This window comes from Drosophila erecta, unplaced genomic scaffold (assembly GCF_003286155.1).
Source record: "Drosophila erecta strain 14021-0224.00,06,07 unplaced genomic scaffold, DereRS2 tig00000152-arrow-arrow-pilon, whole genome shotgun sequence".
Classification (NCBI taxonomy): domain Eukaryota; kingdom Metazoa; phylum Arthropoda; class Insecta; order Diptera; family Drosophilidae; genus Drosophila; species Drosophila erecta.
This window is the reverse complement of record NW_020825211.1, coordinates 785,041-810,296: the sequence shown is the minus strand read 5'-3', so window position 1 is coordinate 810,296 and position 25,256 is coordinate 785,041. Positions and strand designations below refer to the sequence as shown.

General features: G+C 39.0%; 1 protein-coding gene across 1 annotated transcript in view; it reads left to right on the top strand.

Annotated features, from left to right (window-relative positions):
* The window catches only part of LOC6549804 (low-density lipoprotein receptor-related protein 2), a 143,968-nt gene that overhangs the window by 16,220 nt on the left and 102,492 nt on the right, over window positions 1-25,256 (top strand). Inside the window, exon 2 of the mRNA XM_001977291.3 lies at window positions 6,907-7,527. Within this exon, the coding sequence (XP_001977327.2) occupies window positions 7,137-7,527 (391 nt within the window). The 5' untranslated portion in view covers window positions 6,907-7,136. The remainder of the gene's footprint in view (window positions 1-6,906; window positions 7,528-25,256) is intronic.

The window sequence follows — 25,256 nt, the reverse complement described above, 5'->3', positions numbered from 1 at the left end:
TACCGACTGATATCTAGTCATTTATTTCACTGTAATCACTCCCTCCCTAAAAATCATTTGGTCATTTTGCCATTCCATTTGGACATTAATTATGCTAGTTGGTGCGTAAATTTCCGCTTCAGTTTTTGGAAAATAGGAGCGAACGGAAAATGGAATAAAACTATTTGTAAGTCTGTTTTATTGTTTTTTTTATATTTTTTTGTGTTTTTGGATGGCTAAATAAATCTTCAAATGACAGTTGAGCTATTATTACCATTATTATTATTATTGACACTAATCTGTTCGTTGTTTGGCATGATTTGGCTCCTTTAACCGATTGCTGATTGTGATTAATGGCTTCGGATATTGAATTGTGGATGGGATAGTGGGGCTGAACTACAGTTTTCGATGTGGTTCGCTGGACTCGACTCTCTCCATTCGACCCTCGAGGGCTTCGGATCTATTATTCGTTTGGTTTTAATTTATGGCGAGACATCGCATATGTGGGATATAGGGCTTATATAGCATCGATACCGATGCCGTGTGAAAACAAAAGCGAAACTCTATAGCTTAAGGCTGCAAAGCCATTTAATGCCAGACAGCAGCGCTGTGCTGTCACTCACTCATTCCGTCAGTCATTCAGTCAGTCAGTCAGTCAGTCATTCAGTCAGTCAGTCAGTCAGTCAGTCAGTCAGTCAGTCAGTCAGCCAGTCAGTCAGCCAGTCAGTCGGCGGGCAAAAGTTCAAAGGGCATAAGCACCTCAGCGGATTCCCCACTCCAGTATTTTCACCAACAAATTGAGTGCACAGAAAAGGGATAATCGTGCCGAAAAGCCCCAAAAGGTTTTCCACCATCTCAACCAACACCCCACCCCTCTCCCCGCTCCCCACCCCCGCCAGAGAAGAAAAAAGAACAGAGGAAATCTTCGATTTCTGTTACGAATTTTTCGCTTTTCCTTTGCCAGAGCGCTCAAAGGCGAGTTAAATGCAGAGAGTCTATTCGAAGAATTTTGGTGTTTGTACAACCGAAAAGAAAGTAAAACATCCGAAAACAGAGAGACAGAAAAATAGGTAGTATGGGCCATTAAAGTACACTTAGCTAACAGCTTAGGTCCAAGTGCAAGTACTTTTAAACAACTACATATTATATTATATATTTTTTATATATTTGTATAAATGTTCACAGAAATGTTTCAACATTTTTTGGCAATATTTGTAAACAGTTATTTTGAACGCTGGAATATACATACCCTTCGGCTGGTAGAGAACCATATAAATATCAGTTGGATATATAACTGCAAGCGAAAAATGGCAATGTCCAAAAGTGGCAAAAGGGATTTTTTTTGCTGGCTGTTGGCAGTTCCCCTTCGTCACTACGTGTTTCTCTGGCCTTTTTTTTTTTGCCAATCTGCCCTTGGGCCCGAAAATTGAAATCGAAGCCGTAAAGCAGCGGCAAAGGGATCCGGAATTGGGATCGGGGTGCCTGGAAAAAGAGCTCAGTCCAAACACCAAGGAAATACAATAAAAATATTTACCAGAGTCGTTGTTGCGCAGGTGAGGCGATGTGGTAGTAAAAGTGAAGGGGTTAAGCGAGGGCAGGGGTTAAGGGGAAATCGTATACCCCCCACCCCCCCCTCCCCCCGCACCCTTTGGCCAACGAAAAAACAACGCAATAAATAAATGAAAATGACGAGGGCAATTGATTTATGTTGCCGTTGCATAACTTTTATGCAGCACTGTGTGCGAATGGAGCCAAGGAATTAGATTTATTTCGGGCTCGTTCCCTTTATCCTTTCAAGCTGAATTACCTTAATGTTATCAGCAAAAATACTTTACTGCAGGCAAATGATTCTTCCGATGTTCTTCATCCAAGTAAAGTATTTTATTTCATTTTGATGTGCACGTAGATAACATTGAAATATCATATTAGGTTTTCCTGTTCTCTGTATCAAATTAGTTTCTTCGCCTTATCGATTCCACAAAAGTTCTCAATGTGTTTAAAAAAATGTATATTCATAGCTATTTGTAGCTTAGTATTTTTTTTCTGTTTAATTCCGCTTGTTTTCTGCCGCGTTGACCAAAAACTTTTGACCAACTGCAAACGCAGCTAGAAAAATTGCTAGCCAATTACATACAAATGGCTAAATGCAGATATGTATATACATATATATAAACTTCACCCATTAACACAGTTTTCACTCGGATATTTAACCCAAATACTAGAAACCCAGAGAGACAGAAAGCATAAGAATGAGGAAAAGCCAAAGAATGAAATAGCAAAAGTCGTCACAATGTTAAGAAAGAAAGAAGAACTTCTTGGAGCTTGCGAAAAAAAGAAAAGAAAACAAAACAAAACAAAATATCGGACTTAAAAGAAGACCAGGTAAAGAAGATCCCAAAGGGGGCGAAAAAGGGGGCTGATTCAAGTAAAATGCGGCGCCGCAAAGTCGCTTTACCTGTTTCTTTTACACTGGGAAAAATTGCTGAATTATATTTTCGAGTTGCATAAGTCGTATTTTGTTTTGTTGCATCAATATTAAATTATTTCTCCATTTATTTATGCCAGTTTGAATTGATTCAGGACATGTATTTCTTTTAATACCGCTCTCTATAATTATCGACAAATTCTCTGACACCTTTTTATCTCATATCGGTGCACGCAAAAACGTTGGATACCCATTGAATTTTTACCCCCGATTTGTCAAAAGCAGAAGCAACTGAAAAGAAAAAAGAAAAACCCTCTTTTCATACAGAGACCCCTGGTTTTTTCCACCATTCGCAATACGCAAATCGCAAATCTCGCAGTGAAAGCATATCAAAGCCAGAACACACGAAACAATGATGAATCAAGGTGAGAAAAAAAGAGAAGGTGGAAAAATGGGGCGGTGGAAAATTGCTGACTAGTTGCTGCCCAACTGGAGAAAAACTCAAAAGCTCGACGGGATCGGGATTTCGGGAGCCCAGTTCTGTGACGAAGCAACCTCCATCAACATTTAGTTGACAATGGCAGGAGGTCAAAGAAAAGGGGGGAAAACCAGCGACAAATTTGGGGAATGGGAAATTGGTCGGATTTTTTTTCCAATTGAATATGTATTTCAATTTATGTGCGGCATACAAAAGAGAAGGAAAATGTTTTGCATTTGAGCGTTGGGAAATTAAAGCAAACGCTTTATAAAAAAAAATGTGTGAAGTGTTGGACGTTTTTATTCATGTGCACTTGTTTAAGTTTAATTGTTTATCTGGCCAAGTGCACAAATATTTTTGCGTAAAAAGTTATTCAAAGAGAAAATATTTATTATCGACGATATTTCGTATGTGTACCTTAAAACGAAATGTTAAATTCCACAATGCCAATTGATTTGTTCTTATTAGTGATGAAATTAAAACATTAATAGAGAACTTAATATTTTTTAAACAAGGTATTTTTCAATTTTCAATTTCACATTCTTGATTACTTCTTAAGTAACCCTAGGAATTTATTCATTTTACATTCTATTTATGTTCAATTCCCGTTGGGAAAGGCTTTTCTTTTTTCCACCAGACTCTTCCTCAATTTGTCATTTATTTTCCAATTTATTTGCCCGCCACCAACCCTAATATAAATACTTTTCGTTAATGTAAAACAAAATTTAAATATTTCCATTGGAATGCCCTTGTTGTTGGCAGCATTTCTCTACGAAGGAGTATATTTTATGGCATTATTTTTTATTTATTATTGGCTTGTCTGCGAGGCCTCTCCTTTTCGATTGTTGTAAATTTTTATTTATATTTATATTGGGTTTTCATTTTCATCTTTTTTTTCTGGTCTTATCATATTTCACATTCCTGACATAATGCGCACCTGATGCCCAAAACCGCGTGTGGCCAATTGGCCCAAAACATTTTGCGGTGCCGTCTTTGGATATCTTATGCCACCCATCCTTTGCCTCTCCATTTCCCTTCGCTTTTCCTCCATTACTTGTTTCTTTTTTTTTTTTGATTTTTCCTGAGAGCTTTTCAGCGCGAACATTAGCGGGATTCTGGTTTCTGAGCGGAGGGTAGAGTGCAATAAATCCAGATCCGAAATGATTTTCTGGGGGGTTACTGGGCTTTGGGATGGTCGCGTGATTGGATCGTTAGGCCCAGGCCCTCAGCCAACTGGCCCCTCCCACTGCCCAACTGCCTCCTTTCAATTTCAAGTTATAACGGTGTCCTAGTAGTACCCATTACCCTCCCCGCACCCAGATTTTCTCATTTTCCAACGTCCCTCGCTTCTGCGGCCATTTTCGAAAATAGCTTTGGCAATTTCTTGACTGCCGCCGCGTAATGAAAACGGACAGGTGTGCACGGCCTGGCCAGAAAGAGAAAAAAAGAAAAATGCCACAAAACCAAAAAAGCACCCAAAATTCCACCCCTCCCTCTCCGCCGCCACACTCCGTACTCCATCAACGTGGCCCACCTTCCATCAACACACAACGCTCCCTGCGGCTGCGACTGCTGCTGATTCGCGTAACTTTTCATTTGCGCAGCGAAATGTCGCAGATGACGATGGCCCATGGGCTAAATACTGATACTGATGTCGATGATAGGCAACCACCCAGCCACCCAGCCACCCAGCCACCCAACCACCCAGGCACCTAAATACCCAACAAACCGACCACCACCCAGCACCCGCCGCCCATCGGCAATGTTGGATTTTCTCTGAAAAATTTTCCGTGCATTTTCCATTGACTTGCAGAAAGCAGAAGGCGCTGTGCAAGTGATTTTTCAATTGAGCCTCGGGTTAAACGGGAAATAGAAATGTTCATACTTCAATTCTTGGTTTTATAGATTTGCACAATCAAAATAAAGATACAAGTATAGTTTAGATATGGGAAGTCTCCATTGCAATGCAAAAAATCATTTAAATGTTATTTATATACATATATGGTATTTATATACGGTATTTATTTATTTCAAAATATTTAGTTGCATTTTTTCGCTTTCATTTATAAATCAAGTCTTGCGAACTTCAGTAAAAAAATACAAAAAAGTATCTATAATTTTAGCTAATATACCTCATTTAAAAATACTTGTATGTGTATACAATTTTCCGCTTTATTAAAATTCCCCGAAGTTGTTGACAATTTATATAATCTTTTTCTTTCTTTTATTTTCTTTTCTGCTGTTCGAGTGCATTTCATCTTTGACCCCAAGTTTTGCGCTGTGTTTTTGCATTGGATTTTCCTCTTTTGTTTCCCCATTTTCCCTGTGCCATTTTCTCATTTCGCTTTTTTTCAACAATTTTTTTTTTTGGTTTTTCTTTCTTCTTTATTTTATTTTTTTTTTTGCAATTTTGTGCGCCTAAGCTTGGCGTGCGTGAGCTTTTGTGTGTGAAAACAGGTTTCACTGATTTTCAATTTCAATTGTCTAATACTGCCAGGGAATCTGTGTGTGTGTGTGTGTGTGTGGGTGGGTGTGTGTGTGCGTGCGTGTGTACTTTTTTGTGCCATTTTTATTTGCTCACATTAGCAATTTCTTTTGTTGACTCGTTGGCATCGTCGTCGTAGGCCTACTCCTCGCTCTGACCTAACCGCATGAGCAACCCACCAGATACCACCCACTTATTGTTATTGTGTCCCACCCACCACCCACCACCCATCACCCGCCCCCGTTTCGGTTTCGGTTTTCTGAGACGATGTGCATGATTTTCCACTTGTACGGGTATGTGCCGCCATCTCCATCCGATCTCCCAACTCCCCGAAACCAAAACTAAGCTGAACCCGAACCCAAACCCCCCGTATATTATGATCTCAGCCAGCTATTGTGTTTGATTGTTGCTCACTTTTTTTTTCTTCTATAATATGTTGCTTGACGTTTTATTTATTTCGCATACACTTTTTCAGCTCACTTCTTTTTTTCTCCCTGTATCTCTGCATCATATTTTCCTTCGCTTTCGCCTCGTCAAGCAATTCATTTGTGCTTTAATTTAATGTAATCTGCTCAATGTTCTATTTTCTTCCTCGTTTCCACACCGCTTTCTTTCTCTTTCGCTTTCGATGCGGTAATGCCACTTGATTCCAGAACGGAGTCTTAAAATCGTACAAAAAGATCATTTTTTTGAAACTATAATAGGATTTGCATAATCACGATGAAAGTGTCTAAAAAGTTCTCACATATTTACGAGTGTATTATGTTCCAAAAATTCTTTCTTTACAGCCTTCCCCTAAAACTATTTCTTAATGATTTTCAGGAAATTTACAAGCATATTGCTATGGCAAATTCTTGATTAAGAACTTTCTTACAAACTAATCGCACTTCACTAAATAATTGAAAAATAGTCTGGATAAACATTTTGCTAACTTTTCTCCCACAATTTTCTCCTTGCAGGATTGCAGTGCAAAAAGAAAATAGAGCTCAGTGAAAAACTGCAAGGGATATGCAATTTCCCTATCAACCGAAAGAGTCAACAACAACAGCAGCAACAAGCGGCCAGATGCCATCTCCGTCTTCCTCGCACAATATTAATTTTTATTTTTCAAGTGTCTGAAGTACAGCAATCGACAATAACAAAAAAAATAAAAAAAAGGCAAAAAAATTGTAAAAAATAAATACGAAAAAGAAAATCGCGGGGAAAAGGAGAAAAGTTTAAAGACGCCGAAGGCAAAAGTTCACATAAAGCTGCCGAAAAAAGTTTTTCAATTATTGTAAAAAGTGTTAAACAGATAGAGCGAGAGAGAGCTCGCTAGAGTGCGAGCGAGACAGCCAGCAATTATCTTTCATAAGCAAAAAAGTTTAGCAGGCAAGAGAGCAAACGGAATAAGACGAGCGGGCAAAAAAGGGGGGAGTTGAATGTAATTAATTGCTCTCTCAAGTGCCCCCCTCCCCGGACACGCCCCCGCCCCACACCCCTCCCTAATAATAAATTAGAAATATTAAACGCGTTAATTTTCCGCTTATTTCATTAAAGCAGCCCACCAACCAAAATAAATATCCAAAAAAGTTAAAAGCAACAAAGCCAGAGGAGCGGGCAACCCTAAAAAGACAAAAGTGCGGTGGACAGAGAAGAGTGGGTCACCAGTGGGTCACCAAAACCGAAACGAACAAACCCCAAAATCCAAATCGAGGATTCCCACACAAAGCAAACTGAGCAAAGGAGCAAGGAGCGGCGTAGCAAGCGAAGCGCCCGACCAACCAAAAATGAATCCGACGCCCGTGGGCATTGGATTCGGATTTGGTCGCAAGCCGCCCAGCAAGGCCAGAATGCGTTCTCGCTGGCGACCACCAACAGCGACAGCCCTGCTGACCCCTGCGACAACCCTGCTGGCCGAGGGCGACAACCACACGGCTGCCGATCCACTGCAGGTCACTGCGTCATCAACCTCGCCCATCGGCGACCGCCATCCACAGCACCACAGCAGCGCCATCGATCGGAGGCTGCAGCAGCAGCACCACCAACCACAGCACCACCGCCAGCGCGGCCAGTTCACAACCCTGGCGCTGCTGCTACTGGCCCTTGTGGCCATCAGCAACCTGGAAACCCTGCTCGCCGTGCGCACCGAAGGACCGCGCAACCGCCATGGATCTCCAGGTGAGTCTAGCTGTTTATATATATTATATATTATTATAAATAAAACTAGACTGTAAAATCGAACATCTATTTCAAAATATTTGAGCAATCATTTGAGTGTAATAGCTAAGAATTGACTTTACATTTACAATTGCAGCTCATTTGCTATTACTTATTTATAAACTTAAAAAAAATTTAAATCAAATTTATAAACTCAGTTTCCTCACATGGCCTTAATATATAATTTCAAACGTTCGGCCATCCCAACCTTAAGCAGCCCATTAAAGTGTCACTGATCCCCAAGCTTTGACTGCAGAACTGCATTCCTCCTCCTGGATTTCCACGACATGTTTGACTTATAAATTAGGGGGAACTTTGTGACTTTTTCCGCCCCCAACCGCCACTGCCTGTGGAAATTGCGTTTCCTTAATGTGCGCTGCTGCCTTCATATATTGATTAGCACTTCACACCAGCAAATTAATGCACAAAGCGTACTCTTAGTGTGTGCTCGAGTGTATGTGTGTGTGGGTGTGGCGGTGACTACTCGTGTCACTTGAAAATCTTGCCCGCAGCATGACCAACATTTCATGATGAATGCCACAGGGCGGGCGGGAAGGAAAACCCCAGGAAGACAATCGAAAGAAATCAGAGTCAGCCCGCAAAGCCCGCAGTGGGCTGTGCGAAACAAAAAAATTAAGAAAATTACAACAAGCGTTACACACTGAAAACAAAAGCCACACAATAACAAAAATATGAAAAAAAATATAAAAAACAAGTGGGGGAGTGGGAGCAAAATCAAAAGCATTTCGCCACCACATTCCCCGCGAATTCTTCGCGGCCAGGCGATGGTGGCTTTTGCTTTCTGATTTTGGCGGTTAAACTACAGGGTATCGGATAGGGAAATTTCTTCATTTTAGTTCCGTGAATGCTATTGCCACTCAAGGCCTAAACACTTCGCGTTTTTTGAAATGGGTAATCATGCGGATAGATTTAGCTAGAGAAGCATTATTTTGAATAATTTACACAAAACTGGTTACAGGTCACAGCATTCAGATAACTTATTAACAATTTTAATGATTCTGTCTACTAACATTCGTATAATTCCGTTTTACAATGTTACCACAGCTGTCACTGTAAATATCACAATGCATTAGCCCCTTGTCAAGTCAAATCGTTAGTCGTATAAAATGCCTAATAACTGTCAATTAATTGTTGGCCGTTGCTATATTTAAGTACGGGGTACTCCCCATTCGTTACGACGCGCGTGAGCACTTGTCTATAGTTGTTATTGCTAGTGCTGCCAGAAATTATGAATCAGGAAGTCTTAATAAGCGCAATTTCAAGTCGTTAGTCACACAAAGTAGGAAAAAATGCTGGAAGCTCTCGAGCCACGTCTTTGCCACTGCTCTGAATTCTTATATTCTTAAATTTTTTTTTTTTTTTGTCTTCATGTTTTTTCAACGCTCTCGCACACGAACTCACATCGGACTATTAGCGCCTGTGTATGTATGTATATATAGACATGTTTATATATATGTACATGTACTTATATAGGGAGGGATACCATACTTTATATATGGGGGCGGTCATTTTGCAGTCGTTTTTGTTGCTGTTTTTCCTGTGTTGCCGTTGATTTTAATTAAGTGAAACGTTTTAATGTGCGCCACAGATTTTCAGATTTTCTGCCCTTGATGCAGGCTGTTCTGGAGTGGGATTGTGAATGGGAATGGACTTTCATGGGCAAACTACTACGAGTGTTCACTGTGTGTAGAAGAGCCGAGAAGGGAAGGAAGAGAAATGTGTAAACAGTAAATGTCAAGACAAGCGATCAAATTGCTTATTAAAGCAAATGAAAAATGAGCTGGAAAATGTGTTGTGAAAGTGATGGTGGTGGGGTGGACTTGGGGATTGTTGATAACGCCTGATAAATGCCCAAGCAACGGCTATTTTAAGCCTAACTGTGATGTTACTTTGGAGTGGAAAACGCATAAACCCACGCGAATTAGGCAAATGTCAAACAATTCACAAGATAATCCGTTTAAAAGAAACAAAACATTATTCAACGCTTTCAGCCGCCTGTCAGACAGTTGTCAGTTTTATGCTTTATGATTTGCTGCTAACCAAATCGATTATGGTGGCATAAGCTTTAATTTATTAATATTACATGCCCACCGCCGCGTCAACTTTAAAACATTTTAAATGATTCCGAAAAATGGTCGATATTCTGTGTTAATAAGTCAATGAAATCTAGAGATATCTCTACAAACTTGTTGTATGTATATTTATTTGTATATTTTCTGAATAATATTTAAATGGTTCGATGTCCGAGTTCAATTCATATGACGGATATGACGAGCCCGTTCTCGTTTCTTGCACTTTTCTCAATTTGTGTCTTCTGCTGCGATAAAGCTGCGATTCCCTCGCTCGTTGCTATGTATCCAAACATATATGTATGGTATACATCAAAGATATATCACTGGGAGGGCCAACAATTGCAATACGAAGTCATTTAATGCAATTTGCTGATTGCGCTTGATGTTGCTGCAGTTGCTGCTGCTGATGTTGTTGCTCGCGTCGTTCTTGTTGCTGATGTACCTTTTGACATTTGAGCCCTGCTGCTTTCTGCTTTCTGCTGGCTGCTTGCTGCTGACAATGCAACTCTGCCACAGAGTGACGCACACTTCCGTGTCCCCCGAGATTCCCTTAAAATCGCATGCAGTTGCATTCAAAGAGCAAAAGCCAAAGGCTGAAGAAATGGCTTTAATGGCATTTAATAAACATGGCACAAACAACATTTGCCAGCAGCCGGGAGGGGGAGTTGCAACTGGGGGGCTCTGCAAAAAATGGGAGCTTCATAACAGCCGACAACCGGATTCAAATTCCAGTTTCAATATGACGCCGCTGTTGCTGCCGCTGTTGCCGCTGTTGCTGCTGCTGCTGGTGATGCGCCAGCGAGAGAATGCCGCATTTTGAAGGAGTCGCCTGCCCCATCATCATAATCATCGTAATCAGCCCCATGATCAGCCCCATCCGCATCCTCACCATCGCCATCGCCATCATCATCAGCATGATTATGCATTATCATTATCGCGAATGTGCTAGTTACAGGGTGACACCCATTTCAATGCAATGAAATGCAATGCAGTTGACAAAGTTGATACCCTGCTGTTTTGGTTGGCCAGGAATGTGGACAGGGTGCCAGACAACTTTGATTGTGATGCACCAACTTGATGTCCCATAATTGCTTAAACATTGGATCTGAGCAGATTTACTGATGTTTCGTATAGCTGCTTTTGTGATGCCAGCCTAATTACATATCAATCTGACCAGAAATCACAAAAAATCACAATAAAATCCTTCATCAAGAGCATATACCATTCGCTTATCCTTGAAACTTGCAGCTGCAGCTTGTTTTTGGCCGCTTGTTGCTCTTGTCATTTGGCCTTTAATCACAGACGACGGCAGCAACATCAGCTGCAGTGGCAGCAACGACAACAGCAACAGCAACACGAGCAACATCAGCGGCAACCGCAGCATCAGCTTCTTCTTTCCACTCACCAACACACTGACGACGTGCACACGCACACACAAAGGCAGTTGGCCGGTGGGTGGCTGTTGACCGCAAAGTTAATTGCAGTGTGTGTTGCAGTTGCCTTTTGTTGCTGCTGCTGCTGCTGCATCTGCTGCAGTTGCTTCTGCCGCCTGACGCTGCTGCTGTTGCGGTCGCTTTGCCCGTTGCGGGCAAATAACTTTGCTAATACTTTGACCAACCCAAAAGGCTCTTGGCAAACTTTGCCACCAAAGGCAAACACACACAGCTTACACTGCGAGAAATGAAAATTTTAAAGTTATACAAACCTTATGCATTTATTTACTATTTACAAAATAAAGCTGTATTTTGTATTTTAAAACTTCTTAAAACTAGGTAAGAGATTTCTTGATTTACTTGATACAGCAGAAATGTGAACAGAGTTTGGTATTTTTTTTCTCATTTTTATTAATACATCATGGAATGTATTGCATTACCTCGCTATTATGCTGGCCGCTGCTGTAGACTTTCGCCCCAGCATTTGGCAAATGTTCAATGCGCAACTGTCGCGGCCATTTAAATGGCATGCCAATGCCAATAAATATGCTCATTGGTGTGTGGTGTATATTCCGGCCTCCAGCGATCTCGGCCGCCAAGGCGATCTGAAATCCCAATCCCAATCCCAGTCGGTTTCTAGGCAAATCTAGCGGCTTTTCGCTACCCTCCTCCCGCCTGCGCCCGCTTTCCGCCGAGTTGACAAGCTCAGGTGAAAACCAGTTCAAACTGCAATCTCCGTTGCAGTTGCATTCGCAGTCGCTGCCTCACGCTTGACTGCCTTGTTTTTGTTTTTTCTCTTTTTTTTATTTTTATTTTTTTTTTTGTCTGGCTAGCCGGCCGGCTCTAATTGTTGCTGCGGCTGCCAGGGTTGCCAACTAGTCAAAAAAATATTGAGGCAAATTACAGATTCCCTAAAATACTTTTGCTGTCTTTTAAATCTTAATGTATTCCAGTTCTTAACTTGTTTAACAATTCTCATAATTATTTCTATTATCAATATTAAGTTCGCAGCTTGAATCGTTTGATTTGGAAATAGTTTCGAAAATGTAGCTTATTTAATAAAACATAATTATTATATAAATACACACATTTATCTACAAATCAGTTTATCCAGTTTTTTTATCACGATTTTTTGCATTCCCTTCGCAAAGTGGAAAGGAAGGGCAGGGAGAGGGAGAGATTGAGATGATCGCCGGTAATAACATCATAGGTCAGCCGGTCGTTTTTGTTTTTGATTTTTGTTATTCTCTTTATTTTAATTTTATTGTGCCTGCTCCCTCCCCCGCCAACGGTTGGCCGCCTCTTTTCCACAAGGGGTATTTTTCAGCTATAAACCATTTTTACCCATCCCCCCCCCCCCCCCCACCGTTTTGTTGTTGTTTTTGCTCTTCACTCTCATTGTCTTTGTTGTTTTTGTTGTTGATTTCTTTATTGCTCGCCGTTTTGTTGTTGCCTTTTGCTGTGTATTTCTTCTTTCATTTATTTATTTTCATCTTGCCTCTCTGTCGCGCCCCGCTTCGCTGCTTCTCCCTTCCACTCACGTGCAGCATTCGGTACCAGGCACCGGCGATCACCGTTTCAATAACAACAGCAACAACAAGGGCAACAATGACAGCAACAACAATTACAACAACGGACAGACAGACAGCAGCACACAGGCAAACACAATCGTTGCTCTCAGTGCAAGTGCACCGTCTTCACAGAAAATGAGAGAGCGCGAATTAACGGAGAGTCGGATGGGAACTGACGGAGAGGTAAAGAGTGGCTAGAGTGGACCAACAGAGTACAATTTGACAGAATTCGTACAATTTAAAATAATATTATTTATTTTAAGAGCTACTTCACTTTATGCAAAACTAAAATATTTCAGCGGCGGCAACACTGCGAATTAAATTAACATTAATTAATTGAATTAATTGAACATTGCAAAAGTTTTTTAAATTAAAGCCAGTAAATATTGGTATTTAATTTTTAATGTCCAATTATTAAATAAATAACACACAACAGGTCCACCCCGTTTAGATACTCCACACAGACGTATTAGAAGAATGCTCAGATCAAAAGTAGATAACTGTTGGCAAAGTCTCGTCATCTATGTATGTTTCATAAGCATTTGGATGCGCTCTTTAAAGAAGTTTAGTGCTTTGAAGTGGATTGATCGAAAGGGACTCGAAATTAAGCAAGTAAACGTTTTTTTTTGTTGTCAAACTTATTCAAGAATAAACACGCATTTCGTATCGTTATACAGTAGTGAGAACAAAACGGTAAAAGTGAAAATTTAAGAGTGCTCATTTCAATCAATGGTTACGGTTAAGATGTGCTATCAAGATTATTTCTTCAGGTATGTACATACATGTGTACATATGTACGTATATACGTACATATGTATGTGATTTGTATATTTTTCCTGTAACATTAGTTAGCCAATTTACGTACTTTTGGCCAGCAGTTTATTTTCCTCAACCCTTTTCGATTATTTTTCTGAGTATTTTCAACGATTCATTTGCGGCTTTAATTGCAAAACATTCAAATCCCAACCAATTAAGCCCTAGTCAAAGTGAATGAAATGAAAATTCCGGGAAACGGACGGCGTAAAATGAAAACTCGTTTTAAATTCTCCTTTTCAATTTGGCCAGAGATTAAGTTACCTATGTATTTATTAGTTTATTTGTTTCGGCTTTTGGAGGCGAGTGGGATTTTTCCAGAATGTTGCACAAAGTTCACTTAATTTGTGTGTGGCTCATAAATTCTTTACGAAATATTTTCGGTTTGCTTTGGCCTCGTTTTTTTCCGCATTTACGAGTGTGTGCAGCGCATCTAAATGGAAAATTTCCTTACTTTTATTTTGCGCAGCAGTTTGTTGGTTTTTTTATACATGTTTTTATTTTATTTTATATTATTTTGTCATTTGGGGGAACACCTGCAAACGATTTTGAATTTTGTAGTTTCACTGCATTTAATTTAAATAAATACTGCATTCGGATCGATAACGTTTCAATTATGGCAGATGCAAAGGGGAAAAGAAGCCAAAACACGTGGGTATTAACGTTTTTGACAACACCGGATATCAACCACATGGCCATTGGCCATGCAATTTTAAACATTTTTTCCATCAATTTTCCCCTCTAATTGACAAGCAAATCGGCCTCGACTTCAAGTCGATCCTTGTACATACATACATATGTACATATGTATGTATATTCATATGTACGTACACATATAGGAATTTCAACGGAACGAATCCATTCGCAAAACGTTGTAATAATAAATAAATACTTGGAATCGCATTACAGTCTCCATCGACGACCACAAAAGCGAAAGCCAGACGTACACAATAACGGAACATGTTTAATAAATAAATAAATAAATAGCTTGACTAATCAAACAGTGAAGTCGAGCAACTCGGGATGAAAGCCTTAAATGTTCTCTGCTCGAAATTAAATTTATACTCGATTATTGCGCAATCCGGTTTGCCTTCAGCTGTTAGGAAGCAAAGTGAGCTTCAGAAAGGATTTAAATTATGCGATGATTTGCTTAGGAAAATCATTCACACTGGTATTGTAATTATAAATACATAATGGGGTAAACAGTTGTCTTTTTTTCGAGTTTGACCTTGCTTTGTTTAAATTTAACTATTTTAATGGATTTTTATCGCAGTTGTTCGGAAATGTAAACGCTTCATTATACCACTCTTTTTTTAAGTGAATATTTGAAACCTACATACATACTGCGAGATATTTTAATTGCAATTTAAACAAATTTTTGGCACTTTTCGTTCAGCTTTGTGCGGTGCAAAGAGTGCGGGGTGGAAGTGTGGGCGGAAAAGCGAGGGTTTAATTCAGCGAATAGACTCAGTCTATATGCAAACAATATGGCCACATGCATACCTTTACTGCCCTCACACACACACACACACACACACACACTGCCAGACGGCGCATATTTTATGCATTCTAACTGTGCTTTCTAATGCCTGCCCTTGGTGTGTGTTTGTGTGTGTGCTAGCATGTGTGTGCATAGGTGTGCCGGCTGGCAAAGTTAATTGTTTTTGAATAATTAATTACACACACCGCGCCAGGAACAGCAACAACAATGCGAATTTATGTAACCAACAATAATGATACAAAAATGGGTGTGGCAAAGGACGAGAAGGGGCATCTATGGGGCTTTTTCCCCCTTAAAACCAGAAATATACAAACAACAGGCTAACGATTGTAAGTTCACATCAACGTCAATAATGAGGTTTTGATTGGAGTTTTGATGGACATTTTTCAATTGGAAAGTTTTCGTCGCAGTCGATAAGCACATGGAAATATTCCAGTTTTAAGGGCATTTGACATTGACGCCACTCTTAATCACATATGAAACTTACAACTTACAGACACTTGCAGATTACATACCTTTGCATTGAATTAGAATTATTATACATGTGTGAAACTATTGCTTTTAAGCCACTGAAGTCAAACGTGTTTCATTTTATTAAATACATTAAATCTACACACCAATGGCCACATCTTACGAACTTTTGTGACCTCTTTCCATTTTACTATAATTGATAGCAACCCGGTTAAGCCAGCACTCGCGACCCTTTGCCATTTGATATGCCGCCATAGCCCCAAACATTATTAAGTTTTAAAATATTCCCTTTTATGTTGCTGCACGGCATACACAACATACATATATATATAAATTTTTTACTTTTATTGTCGATGGGCGCTGAGCAAATAGTTTGGGAAAGCCTTTGGGGCAAAAAGTATGGGGGATTAAATCGATTTTCAGACCTCGGGCTTTCGTTGTTTATTATTATTTTTTAATCAACCATTAAATTGGGTCCTGTGCCCAAAATGGTGCGAATTTAATTTGCCAAAAAATGCTAGTTTTTCCCCACCACTTTTTTTCTGATTATTTTAGAGGCCTGATGAAGAGTTGGTCGTGCGGTTTTCCATCTATCAATTGGATACAAATGGAAAATTGATTAGTGATAGTCGGCTATTGAAACACCTGTAGATTTCCTTTTGTATCGATTTTTATATAATATATTTGGTCCCTTTGCCCGATCAACTGTATATGTATGTTTGTTATTTTACAGTAAGAGACGTTTCAAAGTTGTTAAGTCGGGCATTTTTGAAATCGATGAAATGTCAAAGTAACATTATTCGGCATTCTTGATGTGTGCTTATAAAATCTACCTTTTCTCAATCACTTTTCAAATGCAATTTGCCGCCCTGGAAAGGTTTTAGCATTTTCGTGTAACGCACTGTTGCGAAACGCACTGTACGCCAAACAGCAGCGAAATTAATTGAATGGCACAATTTTCTGGGTGAAAAGCGCAAAAAATCATGTCCACCCATTGCCATCAGCACCCGTGTATTATTTGGTCCAGAGGGAAAACCATTTGCGCCGTGATTTTTTATGATTACTTTTTCGCATCTCCCTCTCCGCCGCGCTCCACCACTATATTTGTATTTTTACTTTTATGCTTTTTTTTTCATTCGGGTTGCATAAACGAATTTGCATCGTCGAGGCGCTGAAATAAATGCGAGAATTTATACATTTAACGTTATTTTTGCATCTACTCCGAAATGGATCGGCCACGCCCCCTGTGCCTCTTAATGCTCTTAGCGGTGCCATCGCCGAAAAAATAATAAGAGATCCCACGACTTGCAAAATCATAAAAAACACCAAATAGCTGGACGCAATTTAAATTTGCATACAGTCGAATGGTGGTTACTTAAAAATTAAAATAACAGCCGTTAAACCGATTTTTTTCAACATAACTTTGCTAAAAATGGTCATATAAATAGGAAAGAACCTGTTTTCAGCAGTTCATTACCCATTTTAACAATCCCTATCACTTTCTAACGGATTTTGGGAAATTAATTTTTAGCCAAATTTTCGCATTTTTTGTAATTTTGTTTTTTTTTTTAAATTGCAAAATTCCAATATTTTTGGTGGGCATTTTAATCAAACTTGGCTAAAAATGATCATAAAGGTGAACGAAAAACTGTTTTGAGCAGCTAATTACCAATGCTAACGACCCCTATCACTTTTTGACCGATTTTGGGAACTTCATTTTTCGGTCGATTTTCGCGTTTTTTGTAAGGGGTAACGTCGTCAAAATTTGAAAAAAATGGCAAAAAATTAGCATAACCATTTTTGAACACAGTTCGATTGGAAATTAAATTACGAGCGCAACGATGTATACCATTCCATATTCGGACAATTATTTTTAAAGTTGTGTCCAAAAAACGGATTATTTTTTGACCGAAATTCGAAAAAATTGATTTAGGCAAAAATTGAAATATTTTTGATGGGCATTTTAATCATAACTTTGCTAAAAATGATCATAAAGATGAAAGAATAACTGTTTTGAGCAGCTAATTACCAATACTAACGACCCCTATCACTTTTTGACGGATTTTGGGAAATTAATTTTTCGGTCGATTTTCGCATTTTTTGTAAGGGGTAACACCGTCAAAATTTGAAAAAAAATGGCAAAAAATTAGCATTGTCATTTTTTAACACAGTTCGATTGGAAATTTAATTACGAGCGCAACGATGTACACCATTCCATATTCGGACAATTATTTTTAAAGTTGTGTCCAAAAAACTGATTATTTTTTGACCGAAATTCGAAAAAATTGATTTAGGCAAAAATTGAAATATTTTTGATGGGCATTTTAATCATAACTTTGCTAAAAATGATCATAAAGATGAAAGAATAACTGTTTTGAGCAGCTAATTACCAATACTAACGACCCCTATCACTTTTTGACGGATTTTGGGAAATTAATTTTTCGGTCGATTTTCGCATTTTTTGTAAGGGGTAACATCATCAAAATTTGAAAAAAATTGCAAAAAATTAGCGTTCCCATTTTTGAACGCAGTTCGATTGGAAATTTAATTACGAGCGCAACGATGTACACCATTCCATATTCGGACAATTATTTTTAAAGTTGTGTCCAAAAAACTGATTATTTTATGACCGAAATTTGAAAAAATGGATATAGGCAAAAATTGAAATAATTTTGATGGCGATTTAATCATAACTTTGCTAAAAATGATCATAAACATGAAAGAATAACTGTTTTGAGCAGCTAATTACCAATACTAACGACCCCTATCACTTTTTGACGGATTGTGGAAAATTCATTTTTGGGTCAATTTTAGCATTTTTTGTAAGGGGTAACATCGTCAAAATTTGAAAAAAATGGCAAAAAATTAGCATTGTCATTTTTTAACACAGTTCGATTGGAAATTTAATTACGAGCGCAACGATGTATACCATTCCATATTCGGACAATTATTTTTAAAGTTGTGTCCAAAAAACTGATTATTTTATGACCGAAATTCGAAAAAATGGATTTAGGCAAAAATGCAAATATTTTTAATGGGCATTTTAATCATAACTTTGCTAAAAATGATCATAAAGACGAAAGAATAACTGTTTTGAGCAGCTAATTACCAATACTAACGACCCCTATCACTTTTTGACGGATTTTGGAAAATTCATTTTTGGGTCAATTTTAGCATTTTTTGTAAGGGGTAACGTCATCAAAATTTGAAAAAAATTGCAAAAAATTAGCGTTCCCATTTTTGAACGCAGTTCGATTGGAAATTTAATTACGAGCGCAACGATGTACACCATTCCATATTCGGACAATTATTTTTAAAGTTGTGTCCAAAAAACTGATTATTTTATGACCGAAATTTGAAAAAATGGATATAGGCAAAAATTGAAATAATTTTGATGGCGATTTAATCATAACTTTGCTAAAAATGATCATAAACATGAAAGAATAACTGTTTTGAGCAGCTAATTACCAATACTAACGACCCCTATCACTTTTTGACGGATTGTGGAAAATTCATTTTTGGGTCAATTTTAGCATTTTTTGTAAGGGGTAACATCGTCAAAATTTGAAAAAAATGGCAAAAAATTAGCATTGTCATTTTTTAACACAGTTCGATTGGAAATTTAATTACGAGCGCAACGATGTATACCATTCCATATTCGGACAATTATTTTTAAAGTTGTGTCCAAAAAACTGATTATTTTATGACCGAAATTCGAAAAAATGGATTTAGGCAAAAATGCAAATATTTTTAATGGGCATTTTAATCATAACTTTGCTAAAAATGATCATAAAGACGAAAGAATAACTGTTTTGAGCAGCTAATTACCAATACTAACGACCCCTATCACTTTTTGACGGATTTTGGAAAATTCATTTTTGGGTCAATTTTAGCATTTTTTGTAAGGGGTAACGTCATCAAAATTTGAAAAAAATTGCAAAAAATTAGCATTGCCATTTTTTAACACAGTTCGATTGGAAATTTAATTACGAGCGCAACGATGTATACCATTCCATATTCGGACAATTATTTTTGAAGTTGTGGCCAAAAAACATATTATTTAATGACCAAAATTCGAAAAAACGGATTTTGGCAAAAATAACAATATTTTTGGTGGGCATTTTAAACTCAAAACTGTTTTGAGCAGCTAATTACCAACGCTAACGACCCACATCACCATTTTTGACGGATTTTGGGAAATTAATTTTTTTGGGCAAATTTTCGCATTTGTTGTAAAAATTATAATTTGCATATTTGAATACAACTCGATTGAAAGCACAACTAGAAGCTCAACGAGTCCATACATTTCCTACCAAAACCCAAAATTAAATTTTCTTGGCTGTAATACTGATTATTTCGAATTTAATGAGGGGTTCCCTAAGATAACTTGCTTAGAGCTTAGGTTTTCCATACGATTTTTGATATATCAAAGGACACCAATAATTCTTCAGAGGATTTTGTGTTTGTGTCCATGTTTTCCTAAAAGGTTTTTTTTTTCCTAATGCAAGAAAAGTACTCTCCGTTGCTGTATTGAATTAGTGTTGGCCCTCACTGCAATCGCTTCATTAGCTCCTAAAAAACACAGGTAACAAACAGGGGCGGAAGTGAGTGGGCGTGGCACCGAGGTGTTGTGGCATGCCAGCAATATTTGTATGTCACATTCACAGGAGGGGACAAGTCAATGACCATAAAAGTCAACACTCAGTCGACACACGCAACGCGAAAGAGACAGCATGCTATGCAGCGAAAGAGAGGGGATGCGAGTGGAGTGGCGACATCTAGCGGCGGCATTTTCGCCTTCCGGCCAAACCTGAAAACTAACACCAAAAAAAAAAGGCAAAAACGTACAGAAATAGTAAAAGAGGGTACAACTTAGCAATGCAAATTTCGAGTAGCTCCAGTCTTTTCCTCACTTTCCCGACATGTGACACATTTAAACTGAGTGCAGTTTAGTTAGTCAAGGTGTGTGCACTGCAAGAAAAACATAAAAAAGCCGAAGAAAAAACAAAAAAAATGAGAAAACTTTAACGGGAGATAATGTTCATCCTAATCTCTTTAAAATAAGTATTTGAAGTATTTAAGAAGTATTTGTACTGCATTTCACTTAAATGCAGCCACTGAAATCCGCTGATCTCAGTGTAGTCGACATTCAAATGGCGGGCAAAAAAAAAGTGGGCAAAAGCCAAGAGATGATAATGATGATGGCAGAACCAGTTGCTCCGTTAAAGCCTGGCCATAACCATTAGCCAGCTTCATTCACAGATTCCAAAGGCACACACATACGAACGATGATGAGATGGAATCTCTGCGGCACGCCGAGTTTCTTGCAGAAAACTAGCTGTATGGTATTTGGATAGCAACCATGTGCTATAGGCCAAAGCTCTTGACCAACTCTGCAAAAACCTTCTCCATGTGAGAACCCAATCTCGGGGTTGCCCAATCACAGATTCGGCTGCCAAATGCAAATGCAAATGCCAAATGCAAAATGCAAAATGCCAAAGCCCCTGTGGGAAGTATTTTGCACAATTGCCAGCACTTGTGTGCATAAATGTTCTGGTATTGAAATCTATTAGGTGCATCTATGAGAGCCCCATTAAAAATCCCATTTTTCTAGTAAATTTGTCCCTACCCTTTTTGCCGCACAAATTGCTAAATTCTGTCATTTTTTTTGTGCTCTCTCCCCCGTTTGATGACGCCAGAAAAGTTTTTAATTACTTGAGAGACTTTGGATTGAAAATCCCCCTTTTCCGGAGAAGCCACTTCAATGATTGATTACACACTGATAGCCCAGTCAAGGTGACTTCGGGATATCATCTTGCACTTCATCTGCCACTTACGCTCCACGCTTCTATTGCAACTTCATCCTCTGGCCGGGATTTCAACTTGCTCCTCCTGGCCATCGGATGAGGATGACTACCTGTCTACCCTTCTGCCCAGCCTGTTGTTGTAGTCCCTTAAGTATCTTCAGTGTTTATAAATTAACTTGGCTTCACATTCCATCCGATGCAGTCGCCATTCACCTTTGCCTTCACTTTTATACTTTTGCCTCTGCCTTTGCCGGTAGTTTTACCTTGTCGAGAAAACACGCGAAACCCGCCGTTAATCACCTGCCACCTGCCGCCCCCATCTATGCCACGCCCCCTTTTTGCAGCTGCCCCAGTTGCCTTTGGGCCACCCAAGAATAAAGAGGGTATTACAATTATGACCAGCAAAACGGCAGCGCGTCTGGGAGCCAATTAAATATAATATTACATTTCATTTAAACAAAGCTTGTATTTTTGCGCGACAAAAAAACTGGAACTAAAATATTTAAGTCGGCTGGATATGCAAGGTGTTTTTTTTTAATAATCAGAAATGGTTACGAATCTTCTTGTTTCAGCTTGCAAAAATGTAAATGTATTTACAGGTAGCTCAGAAAAATGAACGCCTGCTTGAATTTCTTAAAAAATATATTAATATTATAATTAATTAGAATTAACAGTACAAGTTACATGGTATTTATTCACACTTATCTTATTCTTGTCTTCTTTGCAGGTAATGTTATTTTCAAAACTTTACACCACGAAAGTAAGCATAAAAAACACCTTATAATAGTTGAAGGATTCCTTAAGTAATTAGCGAAATCGCGCACGCAGTCAATTTACGATTGAACTCTAGGGTATCACAACTTCGAACCCAGTGTGGGGGGGAGGGTAAATTCCAGATGGCTTTCCCATTTTTTTAGTCCGGGATTTGGGTTCGTTTGGTGCCGCTGCACTTGCCATCTGCCGCCCACTCATTAAGATTCCATGCTGGAAGCTTCTCGTCCGAGTTTTCCATCCTTTTTCCATCCTTTTTCCCAGCCTTTTTCCACCCATCCATATTTTTTTGCTGGACTTTTTTCCAGCCCATGGCACTTCCTTTTGACTTTGTTGCTGGAGTTGTTTTTCACAAAAATGTCCACTCAAATGGCGTTTAGCGTGCAATTATGAGCTTCTCTTCGCCTTCTGTTTAATTTCGCCTTCCCCTTTTGTTTTGCTTAATTTTTTATGCTTAAGTACTGCCTAAATGAAGCTGGCGGCGAAAATTGCTGGGGCGATTAATGAAATGATAATGCCGAGTAACGATTTATGCATTTTGCCTTATAAAATTCTATAGAAATTCGAATGCTGCGCGTAAAACGTTTTTCAATCGGAACAAATCTACAAATCTTTTCTACCAACTACTTGGTCTTAGAACTTAACAATAAATATTAATATTATCATTTAATTAATTGCAATTGCTTGATAACAAGATCGCTTTTCGCTGGAGCTGGGCTCGAATATTAAACCTAATTTGGATTTCCCGCATTTTCCGGTGCTTATTTGTGGCAGCAGCCTCATCTGATTGTGTCGCATTTGCAACTGAGAATGTCAACCATTTGGATTGTTTTTATTTTGTACTTTTTTTTTTTTTTCATTTTGCTCTCATCTGAAAGCGAAGACTCCGGCTTTAATTGCTGTCACAATTTTTTGTGTTTTTCTTATTTATTTATTTTTCGTTGACTGTTGTTGTTTGCCTTTGTTGTTTTGATTCTATTCCCCACATTTTTGGGGTGGTGGGCGGTGGGGCGTTGGGAAAATAGGGGGCGGGCCGGCATTGAGGCGGAACAAAGCTGACTTAATGACTCCGGCCGCCCGCAGATGTAACAAAAACAAAAAAAACAAAATGCCAGAACAAAAAGTATAAGTAGAAAGTACAAAAAAAAAAAAAGAAGCGGGCCAACAAAAGGAGAAACAAATTAAAAAATACTTTAAAAAATGCGTTGGAATTTAATTGAAATTTAAGGCGAGTGCTTAGGACTTTAATGATGATTTCGCTTGCTTCTTGAGCGTTGTTGATAAGGAAGTGCTCTTTGCCCCTTGACATTGACGGAGATATCTGACCTGTGACCTTTCTGGGGGTCTGTGAATGTGACTTTCAGTGACATTAGATGGCGGCTGCTTATTAATTTACGCCAATTAGAAGCAACTGAAAACATTTATTCATTTTGCTTTTTCATTTTTCCTTTGTCCGCCCGCTGATCTAATCAAGCCGGGTTTCCAAACATAGCCCCTCTTTAACCCCCTGCTCCCACTAACTCCCTCACCACCCCTCACCGCCCCTCATCCCCCCTAATTGATATTCATTGTCTTGTCTAGATTCTGTATTGTTTTTTTTTTTGCTCAGCTAGTTTTTTTCTTGTGCCTGGGGATCATAAATCTTTAATTTGATTGAGGCCCTCGCTGCGATGAGGGTTTTGTTTAAGGCGGATTCAATTTATTTCTCTTAAATTCAATTAAAATGTTTTCTATTTTTCCATTTGCCGGTTAATAAATTATCAAAAGCGCTCGCTGACAGCTTCATTCTAGCATTTGAGTTTCACAAAGTAACACCTTTGTATCCGTTTCAAAGTTTCAAACATTAGTTCTAAGACATCAAATTGCCGTGCTGCCAAAACTATTTACCTGTGCTAAATCAAAACTGAAATCTCTGTGCCGGCGAAAAGTTTTCGGTTGCGGTGGTGATAAAGTTTTTGGGCATTTGGACATTTGGAGTTGGTTAAAAACCATGCTGGCCCACGTAGTTTTCGCATATTGTTGGCAACACGCGCCTATTAATTAGCCAAAAGTCAGTCGAACTAAATGGGGCACGAAAACACGCTAACGAACTATTTTCGGTTTGGTCGGTTGGTGCTGGCCCTGCTGTTCGAAAATTATATAAGCCGCCTAATTAAGGGCGTGGCACTCGGGCACACTGCATTTAAATGCTGGCAATTTTCGGCTATTTAAACAGCACAAAAATACAAAACCCAGCCCGCTCCCCCGCTGAAAAGCGAATTTTACAAATTTTTTGATTTGTGGCCAGTTGTTGTTGCCGGTTGTTGTTGCCGGTTGTTGTCGTCGGTTGTTGTTGTCGGTTGTTGTTGCCACAGTTGCGTAGTTGTTGTCCGGTACCGGTCACCAAGTGTAGCCGATTCTATCGCTGGCATAGCCAACCGCCCGCATTTTTCTCCCACAGTGAATGCCATTCTGAGTGGAATTCCATATGCACTTACTTTTGATTTTTACATGCCTCATTTCGAATAAACCACTGCTCACTACAGTAAATTAGAAATGATATTTATTAAATATTATTAATATTATCAATCATGCCCAGCTATCCAGATATACTCGTATGTAGAAGCCAGGATCCTGTAGTAATTATGAGCACTGTTTTTGCAAGTGCGTAGTACCTTATCCCCGCCATCGAATCTCCACTGTACTAGTTGTCATCCCGGCCTGTGGTCAAGAGGAAGTGGGTGGGGCTGTGGGACTGCGGGGTGGGTGGGGTGCTGGGCGTTGGGTGGTGTGTGGGCAGTGGTCTGTTCGACGCCATTGACCACGAAAATTGCTCATGCATGGCCAAAAAAGGCGGACGCCGGAGCGGTGGGAAAATGGGGGCGTGGCTCGAGTGTGGCGGTTGTGGATCGAGTGCGTGCGCTTTTCGTGTTAATAATAATTGACATTATCGTTGCTATTTGTTGCTGGTCGGTGCAGTTGTTATTGTTTTTATTGTTGTCATTGCTTTGCTGTTGGCTGCCATTGTCACTGTTTTGCTCTATTTATGGTCCCCCGAATCTGTGTTGTTCCTTTCTGTGTGCTCTCGGCCTTTGTTTGGGTATTTGTCCACAAACATTCTAATCAAAGTTTATTAATTCACAAATTGCTACACTTAACTAGTGCGATGGCGTTGTTCGAGAGCAAGTTGTGGAAAATATGGTAATAGAGACCGAAAATGTGAAAATTCCAAAGGGGTCTCGAAAATGATT